Genomic DNA, 23,959 nt, shown 5'->3' with positions numbered 1-23,959 from the left:
AAGGGGCCCGTTTTACTTGTGTTCTTACAGTTACATGTTGTGTGTAACTACTTCTTAAAGGCAAAATATAGTAGGAAAGAATAAATTTAGTTTTGTCAGGTCCTCCTATTCTTTACACCCAAGGCTCTGTGCTTTGTTAGCTCAAGGCTGAATGCATCAGCTGGGCTTGTCTGCTCAGTTCTTCTCTGGAAGAGAGCAGGGAACCACATCATGCCACTATTACAGGTACAGGTTTGCCTTCTTTTCCTGTTTGTCTGAACTTTCCTGCTTAAATCATTGCCTTCTCTCTTCTCTGGAAGTTGTCAAAGAACATCAATTTCAGAAGTGTTCATATATCATGTTGCTGTTATATTACAACTGTAGTTTAAGAAGCTTCAAGAAAGTACTTTAAAAGAAAAAAGCAAATTCACTATGGGAAAGGGATTAATAAAAGGTTTGAATCTTAAAATACTGGATATTTAGGCTCAGCATATTCAAATGCCGCAGGTTTACAAGTCTATTTTTGTTGTTTTTCTTGAAAAGGTTACTATTTTCAGCCTGCTTTGGTGCAGTTATAGTTTACTTTCTGACCATTGGTAGGTAATAATGACTCTAGATATTGTTACTAGTTTCCTTCCCACAGGAACTAGTTTCCACAGGTTAGAATTGTGTTGTCACCAGCTGACACCATCCAGCCAGATGAGGTTTTAGATGATACACACTAAATTTTCCTAGGAACCATTTTGCAGGAAGGTTTCAATATCCATTGCAATTGTGTCTTTATTAGCTCATTAAAATATGTCCTAAATACTACTTTATGAAAAGTCATCTGTCTGTGAGATAAAAAATGCCAAGCTTACTGTCTGTTTGCTCTTTCTATGTTGTCCATGACCCTGGAAAAAAGGGTTTTTAGCGAGAACCAGGAAAATAGCCACATCAGAAAAGCTGACCAGAGGCAAGTAGTGTGCAACCAATTGACACGACGTGCTTTAGGCACTGAATGTTCATTTCCTGCTCCTAGTGTATGCTGCACTCCTCCTCACTATAAATCTTCCAAAATTCAATCAGAATGAGCTGTTTGGTGTTTTTTTTTTCATTGATGCAGGGGTGGACCAGGCCTTACCACAAGAACGTCGGACTCCTGTCACTCCGTCCTCTTCCTCCCGGTACCACCGCCGCCGGTCCTCAGGGTCACGGGATGAGCGCTACAGATCGGGTGAGTGCCACTGCACACCCCAGAACTGGAATGGAAATTTCAAATTTCAAATCTATTCCTTGCTTTTTTAAAAGGAAGTTTGTTGTGGACTTGTGTAATTCACAGTGGGGAACGTTCATTGTGTGAATAGAGAGACGCTGTCCGAGCGTGCAGGGATGGAGTTACAAAGCCAAGATTCATCTGGAACAGGATCTGGCACTGAGTGGCTGCAGAAAAGCCTCCTTCAGGCACATTAGTACAAAAGGGAAGAGTAGGGAAAACATGGTCCCACTGCTGAATGGGGTAGAGATCAGGTGACAAACGGCATGGAAAAAGCCAAGATAATGAATGTATCCTTTGCCCTGGTCTGTGCTGTTGATATTTGAGTTCTGGAAACCAAGGCATGTGAGACCCATGGGAAGGTCTTGAGCAATGACCACCTACCCTCTGTGAAGGAGAATGAGGACAGGGAATATTTGAACAAACTGAATGAATAGAAGTCTGTGGGACATGATGGGGATGCATCACTGACCAATGCGAGCAGACTTTCGACTCCCCAAAAAGTTGTGTCACTCAGGGGAGGTTTCTCCAGACTGAGAGAAAGCAAGTTCATTGCTGTCTTCAGGAACAGCAAGAAATAGAATCTGGGAGCTACAGGCCAGCCAGACTCTTCTCAATCTCTTGAGCAGGTGGTAGAGCAAATAATGCTGGAAGCTCTTTTTAATCATATGAAGGACAAGATTGGGAGTAGACAGTACAGATTTAAAAAGTTCTCTTAGCAGCTTGGTAAATTCATGCTTGATCAGCCTAATGACCTTCTACAATGAGATGACTTCCCTGGAGGTTGAAAGAAGAGCAGTGGGAGTTGGATGCCTTGAGTTTAGTGAGGCTTTTGACAGAGTCTGTCATAACATCCTCCTTGACAAACTGGTGAAATGTGGATTGGGTAAGTGGACAGTGAGATGGTCTGAAAATTGGCTGAAATTGAGTTCAGAGAATTGTGATCAGTGACACAGAGTCCAGCTGGACCCCAGTCTCTGATGGGTACTGTAGGGAGTGAATACTGGCTCCAGCACCCCTTAATAGCTTGATTAGTGACTTTTCAGGTGAGACAGGGCCCTCTGCACGCACTGGCAGATGATACCAAATTGGAAGGAGCAGACATGTGCACACATATGTAATGCCATTCAGAGGGATCTGGGCAGCTCTGAAACTTCTTTGCTCTTAACCTTTGAAGGTGTAAACTGCATGTACTACACCTTACCACAATGGAGGTTAGGTGTGCTCAGCTGTCTGAACTGCTTCAGAGGCTGCTGCAGCGTGAGCATCTTTCTCAGACAGCAGCCTGAGGCCACAGACTGGTTCATCTGGTGCTGCCCCTCTTGCAGCTGCAGAATTAGGGAGCCATAGACAGCACCCACCAACCTTTGTGGCAGAGAGACCCTGGTGAGCTGAGAGTCAGAAGCCAGGGCCTGATGGTTATAGAGGGTCTCGAGGAGAGTAAATTTGACTGTGGAGACTCTGGATTATGTTTGAGAGACGCCTCTTGCTGGATGCAGTCAGACTCATTCAAATATGAAAAAATTGATTTAAGCCTAAGAAAAAGCTTTTTTTTTTCTCCACTGGCAGAGGTTGCAAAGAGAAATTGTGGTGTCTCCATTCTTGGAGCTATTAAAGACCCTACTGGATGTGGCCCCAAGCAGTTTGCTGTAGATGACCCTGCCTAGAGCAGGGAGTTGGACTGGATGGTCTCCAGAGGTTCCTGCTGACCTACTCCAGTCTGTGGTTCTGTGGCACAGCTGAATTTCACTGTACTGATTCTAGTTTGGTAATACTATAAGAAAAATATTTAATTTGCAGTATAGCAAGTTGGGAACATCATTATGCCCTAAATAGAAGCACTGATTAAAGGAAGATAAAATTAATTTCAGAGCTGAACAGAAGGGTAATAACTCATTTCCAAGTGAATGGGATCCAACTTTCTCTGTGATACTGCTCCAGATGTAACACAAAGTGAAGGAAGTGATTGGTTTAAAACTGGTTTATAATGGCTTCTCACAACAAGAAAGACATTGAGGTGTTGGAGCATGTCCAGAGAAGGGCAGTGAAACTGGCAAAGGGTCTGCAGCACAAGTCTTATGAGGAGCAGCTGAGGGAGCTGGAGGTGTTTACCCTGGAGAAAAGGAGGCTCTGGGGAGGCCTTATCACTCTCTGCAACTCCCTGAAACTGGAGAAAGGTGGGGTTCAACCTCTCCTCACAAGTAACAAGGGACAGGACAAGAGGAAATGGCCTCAAGTTGTGCCAGGGGAGGTTTAGATTGGACATTTGGAAAAATTTATTCACCTAAAGAGTTGTCAACCACTGGAACAGGCTGCCCAGGGAAGAGGTGGAATGGTCATCCCTGAAAGTGTTCAAAAGGCATGTGAATGTGGAACTTGGAGATGTGGTTGAGTAGTGAACACAGTGGTGATGGGTTAATGGTTGGTCTGGATAATGTTGTCTTTTCCAAACTTAACAATTTTGTGACTCCATAAAGTAAAAGTGAGCTCTGGAACTTCTTTACTCCTACCTTTGAAGGTGTAATTAAGGATAATTGGGGAGCCATAGACAGCAGCACCCACCAACCTTTGTGGCAGAGACACCCTGGTTATCTGAGAGTCAGAAGCCAGGGTCTATGGAGGGTCTCAAGGAGAGTAAATTTGACTATGGAGGCTTTGGATTGTGTTTGAGAGATGCCTCTTGCTGGATGCAGTCAGACTCGTTGTGCTGACACAACTGGAAAATTGTGCAGAACTCCTTACTAAACCTTTTGTAACATATCTCTGATTCATTCCATTAGTCAAAGAGCTTGCCAGTCCCATTTAAAGGAAAATTAAATGATAAATGTGGCAGAGAAAGTTCATGTGTGTCCAGACCATTCTGATAAATTTTTAAAACTCCCTCCTCCCCTCAGAAACCCTGGGTTCATACTGTAGATGTTGCCAATTTTTTGTTGAATAATGGTTGTGGTATCTGCATAATAATTCCTTGATATATAAGCTCCTAGAAGCTTCTCCAACATTACACTATAAATGGTCTGATTTCTACCCAGTTTTTAAATAGGTAAAAAAATACTATTCCTGAACTTGTCTAATTTGTGGGCGTTCAACACATGGTCCTCAAATCTCCAAGCTGTGACTCTCCAGAGCAGTTCTGTTGAAAACAAGAGCATTTTACTGTGAGTTGAAAGTCTGCTTGAGTTGTGTTTGCCATTTGTACATGAAGATGTTGAGTTAGTTTGGGGATGGGCAAAAGGAGACATCCTGCATATCTTCAATGTGTGCCTCTTCTGAGACCCCAGGACTGTTCAGTTGGTGTTGCTGCCTCTTGGTTTCAGTTGCTGCCTTAAAAGGAAGGCATTTGTTCAGAGAAATGGTATATGAGGTCCTGTCTTAGGGATGGGGCAAGTTGTAATTATATATATATATATATGTACGTATAAATAATAAAGGCACAAACTTCTGAGTTGCTGAGAGGAAAAGAGGAAAAGTAAGGAATTCAGTGTAAAGGGCTGTTATTAGTGCAGGAGTCTCACTTTAGGAGAGCCAGGACTATACTATAAATTCAGATCTTGCTGCTCTGAAAATGTCCTCAGTGTTAAAACTGTGAAGCTTGACAGTATTTTGGGACTTCTGGCAAGGCTTTGAATTCCTAGCTTGGTTGCTGTATGCATGACTCCTCAGCAAGGCAACAAGCTCTCCAGCAAACTGGTTTGAACAACTCCTTCATCTTCACTCACTCAAAAGAAAAGCAAATGTCAGCAAATTTCAGTGAAGGTAAATGTAGGTATACATTTCACAGATCATCTTCAAATTTACTTCCAGAGGAGCTTTGCTAAGATACAGTGCAATGTTTGTTGGATAAAAAAACCAACAAACAACCCTGAACTATGCCCTCCCCTTCTATGTATTGCCCCTGTGAGATCAGAAGTCTGTTTCTTTCTTGCTCTCTTAATTACTCAATTATTACTGTAGGTTGCAAACTTGCAAGTCAGATTTCATTCTGGTTATCTTGTTTTCAGATTCAGATTTGCTTCAGGTAGAAGTCTTTGTTTGGCTTGTTGTTTTGCTGTGCTTAATACTTCAGCATCTCTGCTCTGATCACATTGTGATTGTTAGATCCTAGCTGTTACCCAGATTGGGTGTTTGTTATCATATTTGGCACATCTACTTGGAAAAAGCCCAAAACAAAATGAATACACACTCTTTAACCAATAAGGAATTCACATCTAGGAAAACATTTCCCTTCCTTAGTGTTTTTGCACAGTTTATTTCAATTAACATCTGCAAATAAATTTCCCATACCAACTCTGATCAAAGTCCTTTTCTGTCTCTTCTTGGTAAGGTTTTCCTAATTGGAAGTCTAAGATTCTGAAAGTCATCCAGTTCTCCTTCCATGCCTTTGCTTTTTATGTGGATTTAGATGTCAGCAAAGATTGTTAATGAACTCTCTTTGGAGACTCAAAATCATTGCTGCCACTAATATCACCTTCAACTTATTCTCTTGTATTATTCAAAATGTCAAACTGTGACGTTTTTAATCCCTACCTCTTTTCTTACTTCAATCCTTATTATTATTATTATTTCATTAATGTTGTAACCAAATATTTCAGCACTATAATTTCAAAAACTGACTTTCTATGATTTTATATTCTAAATAAAACTGACACTTGAGATTATGGACACTATTTTGTTCCCTAAATGTTCCTGGGATATTTTTTGTTTCAAAGTAATTGGATTCTAGAATTCAGCCTGCACTGGAAATTTAGTCTAATTCTTTAAAACCAAAAAGGTTTAAAATTTCCTGGCTGCTTCTTTTTATACAGGAAGGGAGCCTGAAACCACAATGTTTCCAAATGTCAGCTTTGATCATTTTTCAGATGTCTAAAGAAATAGAAAATGCTATAAAGTGTAGTAACTGAATTAGTGCAGGGTGAAGCGATATTATTTACTTTATACAAATGTGGCAAATAGTTTAGCTGATATCAATCCAAAAGCATTCCTTGATTTGTTTACTACTGATTTAAAAAAAAAATCTCCTAGTATTTCCACATTTGGAAATAGTATTTGGAAAGGTTTGCCAAGTGTAGATCATGGCAATGTTTTTCTCTTAGCAACTGCCATTCCTTGTGCTATAACATTATCTGGGGGCTCGAGATGACACTGGAGCCAAATGGTGCTGCAGGCTGGATCAGGAACTTTTGGCAAGAGCCTTTTCTGGCCCAGTGGGTTTTCAGGCAGGAGAGCTCAAGCAGAGGAATGCTGGCTTGTGGAATAGATGTCAGCGCTGGGCTTAGTCTGCTATGGGGCTGCAGAGTCAGGCTCAGACAGAGCCTGAGTGAATGATGGACATGTAGATGTAGCTGCAGTTGGCCATACAGCTTTTGTTTCCTTGGTGCCCTTTAGGATCTTGGTTTCTCAGGTACTTTTGGAAGCTGCAGATCCATGGATTTGGAATGCTGTGTTGAGATAAGGGGATGGGAATTATATGGTGGATTATGCAAGGGGGTAGCCTGAATAGCCCAGCTTTCACACCGCTGCTGTGCTGTCTGAATGAGCTGACTCAGCTGAACACTGACATTTTCAGAGGCTCTTGTCCCTCCACACTGTCACTGTGGCCCTGTTTGCTCACTGGTGGCAGTGACTGCATTCTGCTCTTGCTAACACTGAAAACCCTCACAGGAGAACCTGAAGTTTCTGGAACTTCTTTACTCCTACCTTTGAAGGTATAATTAGGCAGAATTATGGAGCCATAGAGAGCAGCACCCATCAACCTTTGTGGCAGAGGGACCCTGGTGAGCTGAGTCAGAATGCACCATTATTTAAAGTGCCATCATATCAGCTGTCCTGCTTTCGGCAGAATGGTCTTTTTGGTGCTTAAAACCCCCTCTGCAGTGTAGCCCTGTGGTGACAGTCCTGCCTAGCTTGGCCCTTTCCTGTCCTGCCGTGGTGGTGGCCGGAGCTGAGCTGGGCTCTGCTGCCACGTAAAGGCTGCAGTGCAGTACAGCAGCAGCTGCTGGGCCCTGCCAGTGACACAGCCCTGGGCAACTGGGCAGCTCCTTGGCATCAGAAACTGTGCTCTTGGTCACCATAAATCTCCCCCAGTTCTTTGTTTCCCAGCCTGTCACGGTCTGTGGGGGTCAGAGAGCAGCTCTCCCTCAGAGACCTTCAGCAGCTTTCTGGAGAGCAGGTGTGTTCTCCTCCCTCAGCTGGGACCAGCACACAGGGAGCTGAAACACCAGGTCCTGTCCAACTTCCATTTTCCCAAAAGGACACCCTGTGGCCTTTAGATGAGGCCAAAGCAAGAAGCTTGAGTTCTCCATCCCAATGCTGAAAACCAGAGCACCTCCTCTTGTGCCAGGACCTGTCTTTTACTGTTTCCACAGTTGTCACTAATATAAAACCCACCTAAAACCAGAATGGATAACAGGAAAAAATGTGCACCAATAAAATCTAAAAACTAAAAAAAGAACAACACTAATTGCTAGGGAATATGGTGTAATATATTCAAAGGCACATGGATACGTTAGGCTTGAGATAGTGTCTCTATGGTTTCTACTGCTCCAGAATTCTCTGATGAGATAAGAATGGGACAAATGGGTTGGGCCAAGGTTATCAAGTCTCCTGTTTCTCATGAACTTTGTAATAGGCCTTGAAGATGACCAGAGCACTGCCTGCAACAGTGTAATCCTTAAGAGAAGTGAGACCAATGAGCTCTAAAAATGGAGTTTTTCAGGTATCAGGAATGATGTGGGAAGTAGCAGCATAAGTGGAATTGTGCTGCCTCTGTGTCTGGAGGTTCAGGGTGTCCTAGAAGTGAGACCAGCAAGAGAGAGCACGTGCACTGCATGGGCTCAGTGGACAGGTTTAAAAGGCACAGCAGCAGGTGAGCACAGGGCTGGGAGCTGAGAAATGGAGAGTTTTGAGAAATGCCATTTGTGGAATCAACATCTCTCAGCTGGTAGCATGGAGGAAGGGTGGGGGCTGTAGGGTGGCTGTGGTACCTGCACTCCCAGCTGGGAGAATACCTCCCTTCTGGCACTTCTGGGGATTCTTTTCCCCCATAATTGAGGTGGTGGAGGTGAGAAAGAAAAAATTGGTCTGGTACAGCATCCTTGGACAGCTGCTAGCCCCCATCCTGGAGATCCCACCACTGCAGGGAGCTGCCCATTTCCAAGTGCACTCAGCACTCCTTTTAAAAGACATCTTAACATAGGAGATAGCTGAAGGTACTGCCAAAACAAATACATCCTAATACACTTCTCACAGCTCAAACTCCTGAGCCACCTTTCTCACACTGGTCTTCAAAGGGGAAAAGACAGAATATAATTTATCTGAGCATGAAATTGTTAAACTTCAGAACAAATCATCCCAGGCCAGGTTTGAGGCTCATTTGAAATATGATAATTAGGAATGAAAGAACATTCCCTGTAGACCCAAGTTCTAGAGATGCTGGCACCAGACCTGTCTTAGCTGAGCTGCTCTGCTCTAGGAGCCTCAGTACCTGCCTCACCATGGATTTGTTCTCATTTATCATGAGGTAGGTGTGTGCATGAACCCTAACAAAGGTTGGTCACATTTTGGGTCTTTGCAGCTTACCTCATGGTGATTTGAAAATATACAGGTAACTTATATTTTGTGGTTTTGAAAGGATGTTCAAGATCTCGTTTTGCAATCCTGCCAGAACTGACAAAAAATAATTGCACTATGACATTGTGAGAGCTGTGCATGCTAAAGGATGGAAAGGGAAGATTTGAGGAATATTTTTATTGAACCCTCATCATTTAGCATTTCTCTAAAGAATAAGGGGAAAGGAAAATGTGTTTAATGTGCTATCTATTAGAATGGGACTGCATATAAATGTTCATGTGGCTGATCATAAAACAGATAATATTTTAACCCTAAATTTGTAGAAGTTAATTTGAAATACTTACTTGTAGAAGTTAATTTGAAAATCATTGACCTAGCTGTAAACAGACTTATTCAAAAATTAATTAAGCTCCTATCTGATTTAGCTTGCTTACAAATTTCAAGCTACAACTCAATCAGGACAAAAAAAGTTGAATAAAAATGCTGGCTAATATGTAATTTATATGACCACATCCTTGCTTTTGACCCAGCAGAAGAAGTTTGTGAGGATAAGTATAGAGCTCCTGGGAAAAATTATTTGGGGATCTCTGGAGACAAACAAATATAAAGCTAGTTCAGATTGCATAGTAAAGGGGCTTGAGATGAGATCACTGTGTGAAGCTGACTTCCAGAATGCATTACAAATGGGATAAATAAATAAATGGAGGGATGGAAATTATTAGTGGCAGACCTGCATGTTGGGATTTTATTTCACTTATGAGTAGAGTTAATACAATTTTAAACTCAAGAGTTTTGAGAAAAACATTTTCAAATTAACTTTTTTATAATACCTGAATAATCCAAATTAAAGCAAAAGCTATGCAAGACCAGCTGTGGAGTCAGAGAGTTCAGTCTGTTGTTTTGGTGTCCTCTGTTTGCAGCATGTGAGCTCTGTGCTTCACATCCTGCCCATACAGCTTTCCCAGCCACGTGTTCAGCTCCACTCTTCCTTCTACCCAGAATTATGGATTATTGCTGTGCCAGCCAAAGTGGGAGATGACAGCCATGTTCCTCTTCCTTAGTTTAGCTTTCTGACCATGAGAGGACATACCAAGCATCTGGTTTGTGCATGTGTGCAGCAGGTGGGGATGGAAGATGCTCAGGAGTGCTCAGCATTGGCTGAAGGATGGCACAGCCCTTCCTGCCCCACTGGGGCTTGTTGGCTGCAGCATCCTGAACAGCCAAGCCTTTTGCAGTGGCACATTCATGGGAGTGCACATCTTTTCTAAAACACTGACTTTTAACTGCCAAAAAATGGAACAGATCAACAAAACTCAGCCCCAAATTTATGAAAAGACAGCAGAAGTTTCCCTTGCATCTCCATGTATCCCCAGTTCCCAATAAAGCCAGGGGCCTAATATAAATATTAGCTTAAATATCCCAAAGACTGAAACTTGCACACATAAGTTGTTTTTTGAAAGGTAAGCAACAGTTTATTTCTGTTAGTAACCTCCACAGCCCTCCTGTAAATGAGAATTATCTTGGAGCAGCTGTTCTTGCATTCAATCATGTGCTGACTGTTGTGAGTGCCATATTTCAGAATTAATAGCACACCTGCTTCCAGATGGAGAGAAATTAGGTGTCACACAGTTTGGGCCATGTGCTTTCCTATCTTAATACCCAGAGAGATTGTGAAAGTATTCTGAGACTGCTTCATTATAGCATCACCCCCTGCAAAGATCTGGTATTATATGGACTCGCTTTCACATTTCCGGGGGTGAGATGATTTCCAAGGGACTGATCTGTGTTGGATGAACACAGCAAAATTTTTATGAAATCACTTGCCCTGTATCTGCCTGAAAATAACCCAGTGATGTCAGACAGGACAATGAAAAGACAAAACCCAACTGTAATCTGTTCTGATGATACCACATTTACCATGTTTCACCCTATTTGGCATGTCCTGATTGCATTTCCAATAAATGTAGCGACCAAGTTATCTCTATTCAGAGTATTTACAGGCTGCTTATTAGGAAATGAATTCTCAGTGTTTCCTTTGTCTCCATGGTAGCTCTGACAAAGGTCTGATTAAACTCAGAAGCAACTTTCATGTTTTCAACTACTGGTTTCCTGTAAGACAGCAATTACCAACCTTCTCTCTGTATAATTACTTAGCATACAATTGCTATACTTACCATTGTCTTATCCAGAACTTTCAGCCAAAATTCACCTTTGATAATGCTATTTTCCTATAGTATCAGCTGTTTCCCTGCAATAACTAGAAATTGTTTTGATTATTCTGTTGCACTCTGTGTTGATGCAGCAGAAAATAGCCTTGCTCCCATTGGCTACTCTGTATGCTCTTCCAGCTGTTTTCCTTGATGCCATCCCAGATGCTTGCTTCCCTGTGACAGAGATTTATTTGTGGTTTTACTTATTTGTTAAATGTCTGACTTCAGGGCTGATCCTCTACTGCAATATAAATGAGACATAACTAGGTATATTACATGTACCTAAATAACCTCTAATTAAAAATCCTTTGGTATTCTCACCTCATTAGAGCAGAGCATCAGCCTTCTTGATCTTGATAATCTGCCATTCTCTGAGTGAGTTAGTTGTGTTTGAGGGCTATCCTGTAACAAGCAAGGAGTCTAAACCTTCTCAGGGCTTAGGTCTGTGTTACTCCCAGTTGTGTCATCCATCATGTTACCAGGAATTGGCTGCTAATGCAGAGGAATAAAGATTGTTTCCAATGGCTAGCTCAAAACAAAACAAAACAAAAAGACAGAGTTCAGAGGAGAGGAATGAGAATTGGAATTACATGAGCCGAAAGGAAAAAACAGAAGAGATGGATGGATTCAGATTCAGGTTTGTCTCCAGGCAGTTTTATTCTTTCAGGAGCACATTCCCTGAAAGGAGGGATGGAAGTGGTATCCTTACCTTGCAACAGGCAAGCCAGGCTGCAGAAGATGGTAGGGACTCTTTAGGTAATTCTGCATCTGTACAGAAAAAAATTAAGCAACAGTTTGTTTTTTCATATTTGTGTTTCCTAAACTGCTGGTGATTGCATATGAAGGCTTTATAAATCCTGAGAAATGGAAAACATGAGCAAAAGTAGAAGAAGGAATATATTTCATCAGAAAAAGAGGCAGAAACAGATTCTAAAATCTTGATTCTTGCAATGCACAACTCCTGTCTACAGCCAGTTTAATTTCTTGTCTCAAAAAGAGACAGGGCTGCGTGGTAAATGAGATGCAGGAGAACTGCTTGACACACAATGGCAAGACCTGATTTAAGTACAAAAGAAGATAATGTTGTTCTTTTGTGTGCTGAGGCATTTTATGCAAGGGCTGTGAGGAACAGTTTTATAATGTGGAATTTTTAAATGCAGCTGTTGCTGGCCGTGGGAGGAGCACCCTGCTCTGTGATCTGTGCAGAGCTCATACCCAGATCCCTGATCTCTGAGGAGGCACTGCTTTGCTTTCAGTGTTTTGAGTGTTTGACATGCCTATGGAGCAAATGCTGCTAATATTGAATAAAGGAAACTGCTGAGGCAAGTTAAACTTATGTAGGAAAAAAAAACCCTAATAAGCCCTCCACCTTGAGGAAGAACGCAACTGTAATTTGTTGAATAGGTTTTTGTTCTTTTAAAATAGAAGATCTAAAGAAAAAAGAGCAAGTTCATTTGCTAAAAGCTGCACAAGTCTTTAGGAGGACTAGGAATTTGCAGCATATTTCAAAAGCCTCAGTTGCAGTTCAGAGCTTTAAAGGACTCTGTCTCTGGCCCAAGTAAGGAATGGGGCATCCCTGTTCATGGGTGGAAGGGGTAGGGTGAGTCAGGATTATGCTCCATGCCAAATGAAAATGCATTCTTTGGAAGAGTGCTCTTCTAGCAGCTGTAGAGAAACATGAAATGCTGCAGCAGGGCTCCACATGTGGAGCAGGAAATGGCTGGCCTTGTTCATCACACAACAATTGGTTTTTGCTTCAGGAAAAGAAGACTGATTTGCTTGTGGAGACAGCTGAGCCTAAAAGGATCATACATACTGTCTTCCCTAAAGGAAATGAGTAGGAGAGGGCAGCTTGTCATAGAGGGAAGTCTCCACTTGTTCTAAGTATGCATATATTTGTGCAAGGAGGAGAGAAAGTATGTTCCCCAAAAAAGGCTTCATGAGAAGTTCCAAAAATATTTATATTATCCCAGAGCCAGTTAAAACCATCATAGCTCAACTTCTGACTAAATAAAAATTTGTAGTGTTCTTCCCCCCAAAAAAGATTTCAGGACAGCATATGGAATAAATGGTTGAAGAACACTGTGAACAAGGAGTCAAAAGTATCAGCGGTATGAAATAATTGTGTTTATAGTGTTTATTTCTGTATTTCTGGGCATTACTATTTGACTTTGACCAGTGCCCACCTCTCAGCAGTGAGCACTGCTCTGTCCCTATCTCTTTCTCCTGTCACTCAGTCACCCCATTTGGGGACGGTGTCCATAGCAAGCTGTGTCTGTGCAGTAATGTCTGTTTCAGTGGGGTTGGCTTTTTTCTGTAAGCCTTTCCAGTCAGGCCAGGAGCACACCATTGTGCCAAGTTATGAGATAAACCAGATGAAAAGAGTGACTGCACTCAGCAGACACCTCCCAAGAAAGCTGGGCAATCCATCCTGCTGATGGCATGAGGAATTTGCAGCAGTGCAGAGTTTCTGCTATGGAGCTCGTTGGCCAAAGCCATAGGTCATCACTCTGGAAGTCTGAACTTGCAGACCCTTATTCTCTGTGCCAGTTTTAATTTCTCTGCCCTTGGTTTTCAGATCTCATCTCTTGTACAATAACAGATCATTAGCTCTTTGAAAGGAAACTAACTTTCTACCACCTGCTTGTTTTTACAGTTCCACTTCCTTTCTATTTCACTTACTGACTTTATTCCCAAAAGTATGGTTGCCCTTTCTGTCCTGTCATAGAAAGTAAAGGAAGAGAATAAACAAGTAAAAATACTTGAATGCAACAGGGAGAAGGCTGGGGACAGAGCTGTTGTGTCTGCAGTTTGCAGCCCATAAGAAATATGTCAGATTGAATGCTGAACACCAGGTTGATTGGTGTTAAGCAACGAGCACAAGTTAAAAAGTGAACTTTCCCAAGCTTGGTGCTTTGCTCTTTCCCATTTATTGATTCTTTGAGTACAAACACACAAATTGAATTCAATGTGTGGTTGGCCAAGCTAAAACAGTGGAGGACCACTGTGCCTTACTTCCCACTACTGTAGACAGAGGTAATGATATTTTATTCTATGCTCTAGATTTTCTGTTAAGACATTTTTCTGGAAAAAGCCAGGTGGGAATAGTATAAAATGATTTCTTTATCTATAGGAGAGCTTTGAAGGGTCAGGATCTGGAGTCATTTTATCAGCTATAACAGTGTAGTTAGAATGTCACATGAAAGAGCATTTCACCTAAAAGCATGATATTTCCACTTAAAAAAAGCCTTCCACTGAGAAGGCTTGAGTGCAATTACATCAAGGTATATTTCTGTTTGAAACTATCAGAAGTTTATAGTAGGTAAGAAATTACAGCAAGCAATACTATAAAGAAGACAGAAGAAGTGTTCTTTTAAAGATTTTCTTTTTAATGCAGGCATTTCTGTGTGTTGTTTCTGGACAAAGTTTTTATACTTGAACAATTTTTTCAGAAAAATTAATGAGAAAACTGTATTTCATAGCAATACTCAATCACAGTATGAATTCAGTTAGTTTGAGTATGCCAGGGTAGATTGAGAAGGAATTCAGACACTTTTATCAGACCTGCAAGACAGGGGCATCATCCTACCAGAGATGGTTTGAAATTCTAATGTGATGTTCCTGCTGATGCTGTGTGTGATATGTGGAGAGTACAAACTGCTTTGTGACAATGGGATTTGGGGGGAATAGCAGTTTTCTGTCCCAAAGGAACATGTGGTTTCCTTTCTTTGGAGAACAAGGAGCATCCAGTTCCTGTTGTATAAATTCCTGTTGGAAGTCTCCTTGTATTTTTTCAGTAGCTGTTAGGGACAGCTTTGAGGGAGCAGGGAATTACATACAATAGGATGGACACCATGGCCCATCTTTGATCCAGGTAAAGGGAAAGAGCTACCACACTCCTGTTCAAATTCATGAGAAGCAGATTGCCAGGGATACTGGTGATGATTGTAGGTTTCAACTTGGATTTAAATCCATGCTTCATGAAAGTACAGTAAGAGATTATTAGTTGCATTTTAGTTAATATTCCTTGTGCTACATAAGCAAAGTTGGTTTGTAGGCCAGAATAGCAAAGCTAAAACCTAGGGAAAAGCAAAGTATGTGTATGCAAAGTGCATATCTGAAGCTGATATTTGCTGGGAATAAACCTCCTTACTGTTTCTATCTTGCTGTGGTTACAGGATAGATATTGTAACCCATGCTTTGCTCTCAAATAATTCTGAAGTATCAGTCCGGCTTTCCCTCACCTCTGATTTCTCAATATTTGGGTCTTGAGGCAAGAAGGGCTTGAAGGCTGCTCATAGCTTAACCAAGTCCCCCTCTGTACAAGGGTGTTCAGACAGGTTAAGAGCATCTTCAGAACCCACCAAAGGCTTTCATTCAAAAGGAAGAACTTACATTCTATATCAGCTGTTATTCATTCTTTACCCAATCCTTAGCCATTCTTTATATGCCTAGAGAAACTTTGTTTAGCCAAGAGTTTTATTCCTGAGAGAGAACATTGTGAAAACATTCTTCATCCAAGCTTGACTGTTTATGCTGCATTTTATTCCTCTCACCCTAAAATTACCCTGTAAACTCTTGATGATGCTCCCTGGACCATCTCTGGATTATCTGCCCTCAGCATTTTCTAGACATGTGTCCCAGGGTTTTTTGGTAGCCTCCATAATCTGAGTTATGCCTTCTAAATATTTGAGCTTGGAGGTTGAGCTGGGAGCAGGTGCGTGTGTTCCTTCTTCCCAGTCAGCTTCCCTCTTGTTTATTCAGAGTTTCTTGTCTTTGACATTGTTTTGCTTTCCTGTGAGGTTTTGGGTTTGGGTTTTTTTAGCTATCTATAGTGTGGTTTATTCCACGGTAGCCCATTACAAATAAACACATCAAGAATGTGCCTTATTAGGAAAACAATTCAATTCCTGGACTCCTGTGGACTCATTTGAAAATTAAAATCCTGCAGAGTGTTTTTAATTAAGCTGATGAGTCTACCTTCTTATATCAAAACAGCATCAAAAAGGAAATCAAAGAATTCACAAGTTCTGATTCAGCATCCAGCTGTCACTAAGCATTTTAATGATTTTCTGTCAGCTGTCCTCCTTTAAAAATTTTTGGCAGAATTTCTTCTCCCTCCTGACACAGTTAAAACACAATTCTATGTACAATAATATGCAAATAGTCCCTCCTGTTTTGATCAGAAAATTTATTTTCTTCCAATTTTTTTTCCCAAAAATTACTGTACAGTGTTGGTTTGTCCCTTTTCTAAAGGGAAAGGTTTTTTGCTTTTTTTTTTTTTTACTACTTGATATCTAATTGCTGTCCTTTGAAGGAAAATCAAGAATTTTCCCTCTTTAACAGATAAGAAACTGTTAGGGAGCATGTTCAGTCCTGTGTACCTTATTGATATTGGTGTGAAGTGAGCAGGTAGGAATTTATCTTGGGGTCATGCTGTTAGGTAAGACTTAAATTCTTTATTTTCATAGTGTGATACTTTTCCCATAAATTTTCTGATACTTTTCCCATTACCTTTTCATCAGTTTTTAATTATAAGAAAGACCTTAAACTTTCTGCTTAAAAATGATGACTTGACAGAAGAGAAATTGTCCTCTGTGTTGGTGATAGCATTGGTTCTTCCTTCATGATTTAAAACAAAAGAAAGCAACTCACAGAAGCAGCTGGTAATTGTGCCTTTTTTTACTCTTCCCTGTTGTGCTTCTACTGAGAGGTGCTTAAACCCTGGCAGAAAATAGGAAACACCGTTATTGGAAATGAGACACTGCAGCTTATCAGCAGCTTATCATCCAATGCTTCTAGTCATCCTTCCAGGTTGTTATTCACAAATGACATAAATGTGACTCAACCAGCGCTTCTTTAAATAAGGAAATATATATATATATACACATATACACACACACACATATATATAGATACTCTTCTCTTTCCTGTTGCTTTTCTTGGGGCACATTGCCTGTTCAGAGCTGCCACCACATCCATACAGGACAAGGATAATGACAGTGTGCTGCCAACCAAGCCTGTGAGGGGGGTCTTCCAGGAGATGCAGCAGCAGAAGTGGGATCACTTTGGATTAGACCTGATTAACTGTGCTGCTGATCCACAAATGGGAACAACTAAACCATGCACACGAATTGCTGTATTTTCTACAGCTGACCAGTGTCAGCTGGTTAAAAGGCAAGATATCAGATGGTGTGGCAACTTCTTTGCCCACAAGGAACTCCTGTTGGCTGCCATGTCTTTTGCATACACTCACCTCATGTGAATATGTGTCCCAATTCCACTGAAATATGCAGACAAACAGTGCAAGGTAGTAAACTAAAGGCAGACTTGTTTCAATATGTAGTTATGGTAGTAATTAAAGAATGGTGCTTAAAACAAAGTCATTATCAAAAAGTCACTCACATCTTTTAGACATGATAAATGGACTTTTTCAAACTCTGGCAGGCAGGCAGCTATAAATCCATGGGAGAGGTAGAGAAGCTGTTCACCTCCCCAAGGAGAAGGGAGCTGTTGGGTACTGTGGAGTGGCTGGTATGAGCTGTGTGCAGCACCTGCCTGCAAAGCACCACATTTGTGCTTAGGGTGTTTTTTTCCTCATTCCGCCTCAGGCCAGCCCTACATAGTACTTATTTTTCTGTGATTAATGCCAAGTGACAGTGGCAGGAGAAGGATTTGGGAATGAGGGACCTGTTGCCATTTCTGTTGTGGCATTTTACATACCTTTTACCCTTCAAGAAAATGTTCTTGTTCACTTACTCTCTGTGACTTATCTGTAAATTGGAAACCTTATCCATTTAAAAAATGGGCACTGTTAATGCACCACAGTTCCACTGAAAACAGCAATGGTCACTGAAGTAGCAGCTCCAGGTTAAATAAAGGTTTGCCCTGGGGAAGTGATGTTCCTGCTCTTCAAATACTGCAGCACTGTTCTGGGAGTATCATACAGCTCAAAGGGCTTGTTTGTTAGTACAGCACTTTTCACTGTGGCTGCTCTTTGTGCAGAGGAGAACTCCAGCAGTTGCTCTGAGATGCTGTGTGTTCCTGGGCTCCCGTCACGGGATGTGCCCTGTCAGCCCAGCTGGCACAGGCTGTGCCAGGTCTGCTGGATGCACAGAGAGCAGCTCCTTCCTGTCTAACTCTGGCTTCACTCCTCTTTCCTTGCAGATGTCCACACAGAAGCAGTGCAGGCAGCCCTTGCTAAGCACAAAGAAAGGAAAATGGCAGTGCCCATGCCCTCAAAGCGACGTTCATTGGTGGTGCAAACATCAATGGATGCCTACACACCTCCAGGTGAGTATCTCTCTGTTTTTATGTGAATTGTAAAAGTGGTTCTTTGTGCTGCTATGAACTGCTAATCTGTCAGCATAGACAGTAATGGAAATGTCATTTGATGCACACTGAGCTTAACTGAGGTGTGTTTGAAGAGAAGGTGAACTGAGTAGTGGAAAAGTCAACAGGGGCAGTTCACATGACTGCTTTGCCCTTGGTGATACCTCAGCTGGCACTGGTCCTTTTGGGCTGACAAGGACCTAACTATGGCCAGCTTGTCATATTTTATAATAGTCTGATTTCCTTTCACTTTTCTGGTTTATTCCCTAACAATGTAATGTAACATTATCTTAGCAATTAGTGGTGCCATTCCTTTTCAAGTTTATCTGCTTTTTTATCTACTAGACTGTGAAAACACCCCATATCTCATGCTTCTCATACTCACTGAATCTGGCTGAGACTCCCATTTCACTGAGGATTGGACTTTGTACAATTGGAAAAGTGTCTCACAGATTTGTGGAGTGAGCTTGGGAAAGTTTTTTTAAATACTGTCTGCTGGCTGGAGATCTTCAGAAGATTCTGTTTAACATTATAAAGGAAGACTTTAATTTTAATTTTTTTTGGTACAATAATACACAGGCCATGACCTAAGAGCAGGAGAGGTGCACAGTTAGCAGCTGACTTAGTTTCAGTGCTTTCAGTGCTGCACTTTTCTCATTATGTTTGCCTGCCTTCCTGAGATTTTCTTCATAGCACTTTCCTGAGATTTTTGATATGAATATGAGTTATTTCTATTAAGAAACCCCCAAAGCACTGCAAGCTAACAAGCTGTTTTTACTTACTAGATACTTCTTCTGGTTCAGAAGACGAAGGCTCCGTCCAGGGTGACTCCCAGGGAACTCCCACCTCCAGCCAGGGGAGCATAAACATGGAACATTGGATCAGTCAAGCAATCCATGGCTCTACCACATCAACCACTTCCTCCTCCTCCACACAAAGTGGAGGCAGTGGTGCTGCACACAGACTAGCTGATGTTATGGCTCAAACACATATAGGTCAGTATACAGGTGCGTGGAGTGTGTCCAGTTTAACATGAATTTTGACTCTCACATTCAGCTGATGCTGCGATGTGAAGTCTTAGAAAAGTCTTTCCTGTGCTTCTTTGCTCTTTAATATTTATACATATTACATGGAGAGAAAGTCCTACTTTCCTATTTCAGGAGGGGGAAAAAGGGGAGTTTAGATTTGGGGGTAAGCTTATGTTGTGGCAAATAGGGTCTAGCTGTTGGTTACCAAATACCTTAAAATGTAGAGTTACATGACTTCCATTACTTAGCACTATAAAGGTCTCTGTAGGATTCATCAGTAAGGAAAATCAGTGCATGCATCATTAGGGATTGCTTGCATATGAGTTTCCCCCACTGCTGCACCACTTTAATTACATAGCTTGAGTGATTTTTGATAATTCTGTTAGCAGTAGTCCTCTCAAACATATTTTTTCTGCACTTAATTGAATTTAGAATACTTGAACTGGGATATCTAGCAATTGTACTCGGTGGGAGAGACCATTATAGAGCTTCAGAGAAGGGAGCTGCTATTATTGATAGCTTGTTTATTTCCTTTGTAAAGATGCTAGGAAGTCAAAGCTTTCTTTCCATTAGGGCTAAGCTTCATAGACATTATTTCTGAATATTGTGCCATTGACACTGGTCTTTATTAACATGAGGCAGCTGTTTGACTGGATATGTGGAAAGCAAAGCTTGGTTTCCATTCACTCTTCAGCTGCTTATCATACAAGGCCTTTGCTTTGTGTATGTTCTTGTTGGGGTGTGTATTTTGGACTCTCACTGAAAATCTGTCGCAGTCTTTGTTGGAACAGATAAAGCAACCTTACTACTGTGTTACTGCAGTTGTGTGTGACTGTTCTTCAGCTGACATTTCCTTTTCAAGTACATGTCATGAGATACATGAAAGCATCTGCAGTGTTCATGATTTTATGTGCTGGAAAGGGAGTACATATCCCCTGGGTTTTGCTATGAGTACAGCTTGATGTAACACCTGTATTTTCAGTAATCCTCCCATCATGATCCAGACTGGCTGAATTGCAGTCGGGGGAATAGCTTGTATTGTATTCATAAATTCATGCTAAATAAATGCCTAGAACCTTGTTTTAGAAACATATACATTGGGAACACGTTAATCATTGCATTTGATTATTTTCTATGACTTCATCCTGAAATGCTACAGGAAATTATAGCATAGAGAATTAAATTTATCCAAACTCTGAAAGGTTGCATTACTCATGCACAGAGTCTTAATGTGTCTTTAAATATAGCTTCTTTATAATTTGACATTTTAGTAATTTTAAATCTGGCACAGTAAGTCTTTTATAATCACTGAGTTTGTGGTAAATAATACAGCATTTATAGAGCTAAATTAAGATGGCACTATTCTGGAGAAGAGGGAAACTACTGTTTCTTATGTGTACATGTTTTATTGTGCCCTGTTGACTAGAAAGATCTTGCCTTTGAAGGAAGCTGTTGAGCTTACCTCAGTGTATGCATGTTTTCATTCATTCTGACAATAACATACCTTAAATTGCATCTCTTCTTGGACACTAATTGAGCTGTAGTAATGTAAAGGTCATTGGGGCACAAAATCTGATTGATGAGACTGGGATCTTGTGGTTGCTAAAATCACTGGAAATGTAAGAGCTGCTGCACAGTTATAACTGTAATATGTATTTCTTCATGGCTGAGCTGCATTCTTTAAGAATTTGAAATGAAATTGTTATTTTGTTTCTTTCCTATCCAAGAAGGTAGATTTTGCATTAAATGTATTCTAAGAGGTGATAGATTTGATAGATTTTTCCAAGGCAGTGGGCCAGTGATAGTAGATGAATGATAATCTTTGGTAGGAGAGAAAAGTTCCTGTTCCTTAAGGCTCCTCAGCCATCAGAGACAGTTTGTTCTTGGTCACAAAGAACATGTGTTACCATGCCTTGATGTTTGTTTGGTCCAGGAGTTGTTCTCCAGAGACAGACCAGCCTGCAAGAGAGGAATCAACTGTTTATATGTAAGGCCTTCATACTCTGAAGGTGCCAATTTTAATAAATACAAATTCAAGGTGTCATGGGAAGGACCTTAATGATAAACCAAAAAAAACCTCCATTCTGATATCCACTAGGATTTTACCTCCAGAGTGCATCACAGAGTAAAAGGAAGGGTTTTTTTCCAAGTTAAGTGCATTAATGCAGTCCTGAAAAGAGGTTTGATAAAAAGCTTTGGCTATAATATAATCAGAATTATCTTTGTGCATAATTTGGATAATTTGCATAAGCTATTATATGATTTTAATGTTATATTGTTCATTTAATTTGACTGCTGCTGCTTTGTTGTGGCCAGAGTTCTAGTTTGGGATAGATATCATTTAAATATTTATTCTCAGCTTTAAGATGCTCAGGGGTCTGCATTAAGCTACAGGCAAAATCTTTGGTTTGGCATAGGTGTGTTCACAGCTGTGTTCAGTAATTCTTGAATTTAGAGGTCAAACCAGTGAAATCTGTTAAAAATATCTGATATTTTGACCCTTCTTGAGGTCAGTATTGTGCATATTTCTAAGATCTTCAAGCTTTTGTTTGTTCGTATTACATGGTTTGGATTTCTGTGAATATAAAAATCAGGGACAGAAAGCACACCCCAAAGCTCACAAAGGTCATGTGGTGAAAATTACACAATGCTTGCCTATCATTGTAAATCTATATAAAGTTAATAATCTCACTTCAAAGTTTTGATCCTATAGGTGCATTTAATGTTTCTTTTATATGCTTCAAATATGTTTCTGTTTGAAAATCAAAGGCTTCTATCCACATTAAAGGCTACATAGATTGCTAATCAAATAAATATAAAACCATGTGCCATAAGCATGGCTGATGGTTTTCAGACAGCTTGGAAATTCTTGTGCTCTGAGGGGGAATGTTAACTTATACAGGAGACTAAAATACAATCTGTCACCTGGATATCAATACAAGAAAAACCCAGCTAATGGAAAGACCTGACTCTGGATTTCCCTGCCCTGACAACCAGAAGAGCCAGTTTATTTGGGAGTAAAAGCTGCATTTTCTTCAAGTACAGTGTTCCAGGAATGCTTTTTGAGTTCCTGGAGACTTTTCAAGTACCTGGTGCCTATGTGAGCTTCCAAACCTGCACTGAAAGTATTCCTGCACTCCTTTGCTTCTCCTCAGACCTGGGGCTTTGTCAGTGCTGTATCTCTCCATGAATGTGCTCTGCTTTTTTGGGCCTTTCTGATCTTCATGAAATGGGTAAATGATATTGCTGCAGTGGCAGAAATGAAGAGAGCCTTAACTGGAAACAGCTGTTCTGTCTGTGATCTCCTAATGCAAGGATATTGGAAGAGATGGGAATAGGAGGTGATGCAAATATGGATGTTTGATGGAGGAAGTGCTTTGAAGTCATGCAGCTGTCAGTTTCTACTTTTTAGTGAACAGATGTGCCAGGGTCATGATTCTTAATGAAACCTCCAACAATTCTTCAAGTTATCTGACATAAGACCAAGAAACTCTCTACAGATTGTGTCCATAGCCAAAGTTGGATTGACTGTTCTATACAAAAAAGGGGATGCATTTCACATAACATAACAATTATCTTTTTCTTTAGAAGTCATTCAGACCAAATCTTTGTATGACTTTCATTTCTCCAAGCCTGACTTTGAGATGCTAACTGACCAAAGATTTGTAAATCTAATGGATGAAACTTAGCACTGTAGATGGTGCCATGATAAGACATCTGCTGAGCAGATACTATAAAGGAAGGCATCAAGACAAACCTCAGTATTCCTTTTCTTCAGGATAAAAGTAAATAGCAGCTGGGCAGCCAGGGCACGAGAAGTCCTTGACTGAGCCATGGTGGCAACCTTGGGAAGAGTTTCTTTTAGGCAACCTCAAGTGCAAATGCTGTTTGTTCAAAAGGAAAACCTTTTACAAAAGAGCAGGACTCTTGTTATGTTCTTTCCCCCTGCTCAGCACCATATGTAACAAAGAAGAATTTGGTTTTAGGCACAGAGTTCTGAAGGGAGAGCATCCCTGCTCATGTATCTTCTGCCTCATGCATTAAAAAAAAAAAATTAGTCTTTAACTCCTCTTCAAAAGGAGCCTTCTAAAGTCTGAAAGATGGGAATACTTCACTGGAAAGATGTAAGCAAATACAGCTCACTTTAAAAATACTTTCTCATGTTACTAATAGCTGACTAAGTACAATTATTTTCTTAGTCATGATCTCCCATATGCATTGTAAAACTGCATTATAAGTAAAGAGAAAAATATAATCATCAGCATTTTTTAATTGACTTAGTTATTGAGTAATACAATCACGATCTATAAAAAGCTCTTGCCACTTAACAGGAAAGGGCAAAAAATTGTGCTGAGTCTAAAACAGTTGATAATGACAAGAAATTAAGACCTTAAATGAAGACATTATTCAAGCAACTACTGCATAAACTTCAATCTATTGTACTTCAGTTGGTCACATAGCACAATGTAAGGTGTTTGTTTCAGTAAAATTTTAACAATGGATGTGATCAGAAGCAAAAGCTCCAACTGGACACTTGTAGAACACAAGATGTTTTTGTGTTGCTCAATAAAAGCCATTTCATATCT

At 40.6% G+C, this 23,959-nt stretch overlaps 1 protein-coding gene across 3 annotated transcripts in view; it reads left to right on the top strand.

The window, feature by feature from the left end:
* The window catches only part of DIP2C (disco interacting protein 2 homolog C), a 310,433-nt gene that overhangs the window by 175,725 nt on the left and 110,749 nt on the right, over positions 1 to 23,959 (top strand). For all 3 annotated transcript variants that reach the window (XM_054273407.1, XM_054273406.1, XM_054273408.1), the window contains 3 exons: positions 1,085 to 1,195; positions 18,181 to 18,306; positions 19,131 to 19,340. In XM_054273407.1, coding sequence (XP_054129382.1) covers positions 1,085 to 1,195; positions 18,181 to 18,306; positions 19,131 to 19,340 — 447 coding nt within the window. The remainder of the gene's footprint in view (positions 1 to 1,084; positions 1,196 to 18,180; positions 18,307 to 19,130; positions 19,341 to 23,959) is intronic.

This window comes from Melozone crissalis, unplaced genomic scaffold (genome assembly GCF_028551555.1).
Source record: "Melozone crissalis strain CALT ecotype California unplaced genomic scaffold, PUWL_Pcris_2 ptg000016l_1, whole genome shotgun sequence".
NCBI classification, from domain to species: Eukaryota; Metazoa; Chordata; class Aves; order Passeriformes; family Passerellidae; genus Melozone; species Melozone crissalis.
The sequence above is the reverse complement of the archived record's forward strand: the minus strand, read 5'-3'. Positions and strand labels throughout refer to the sequence as shown.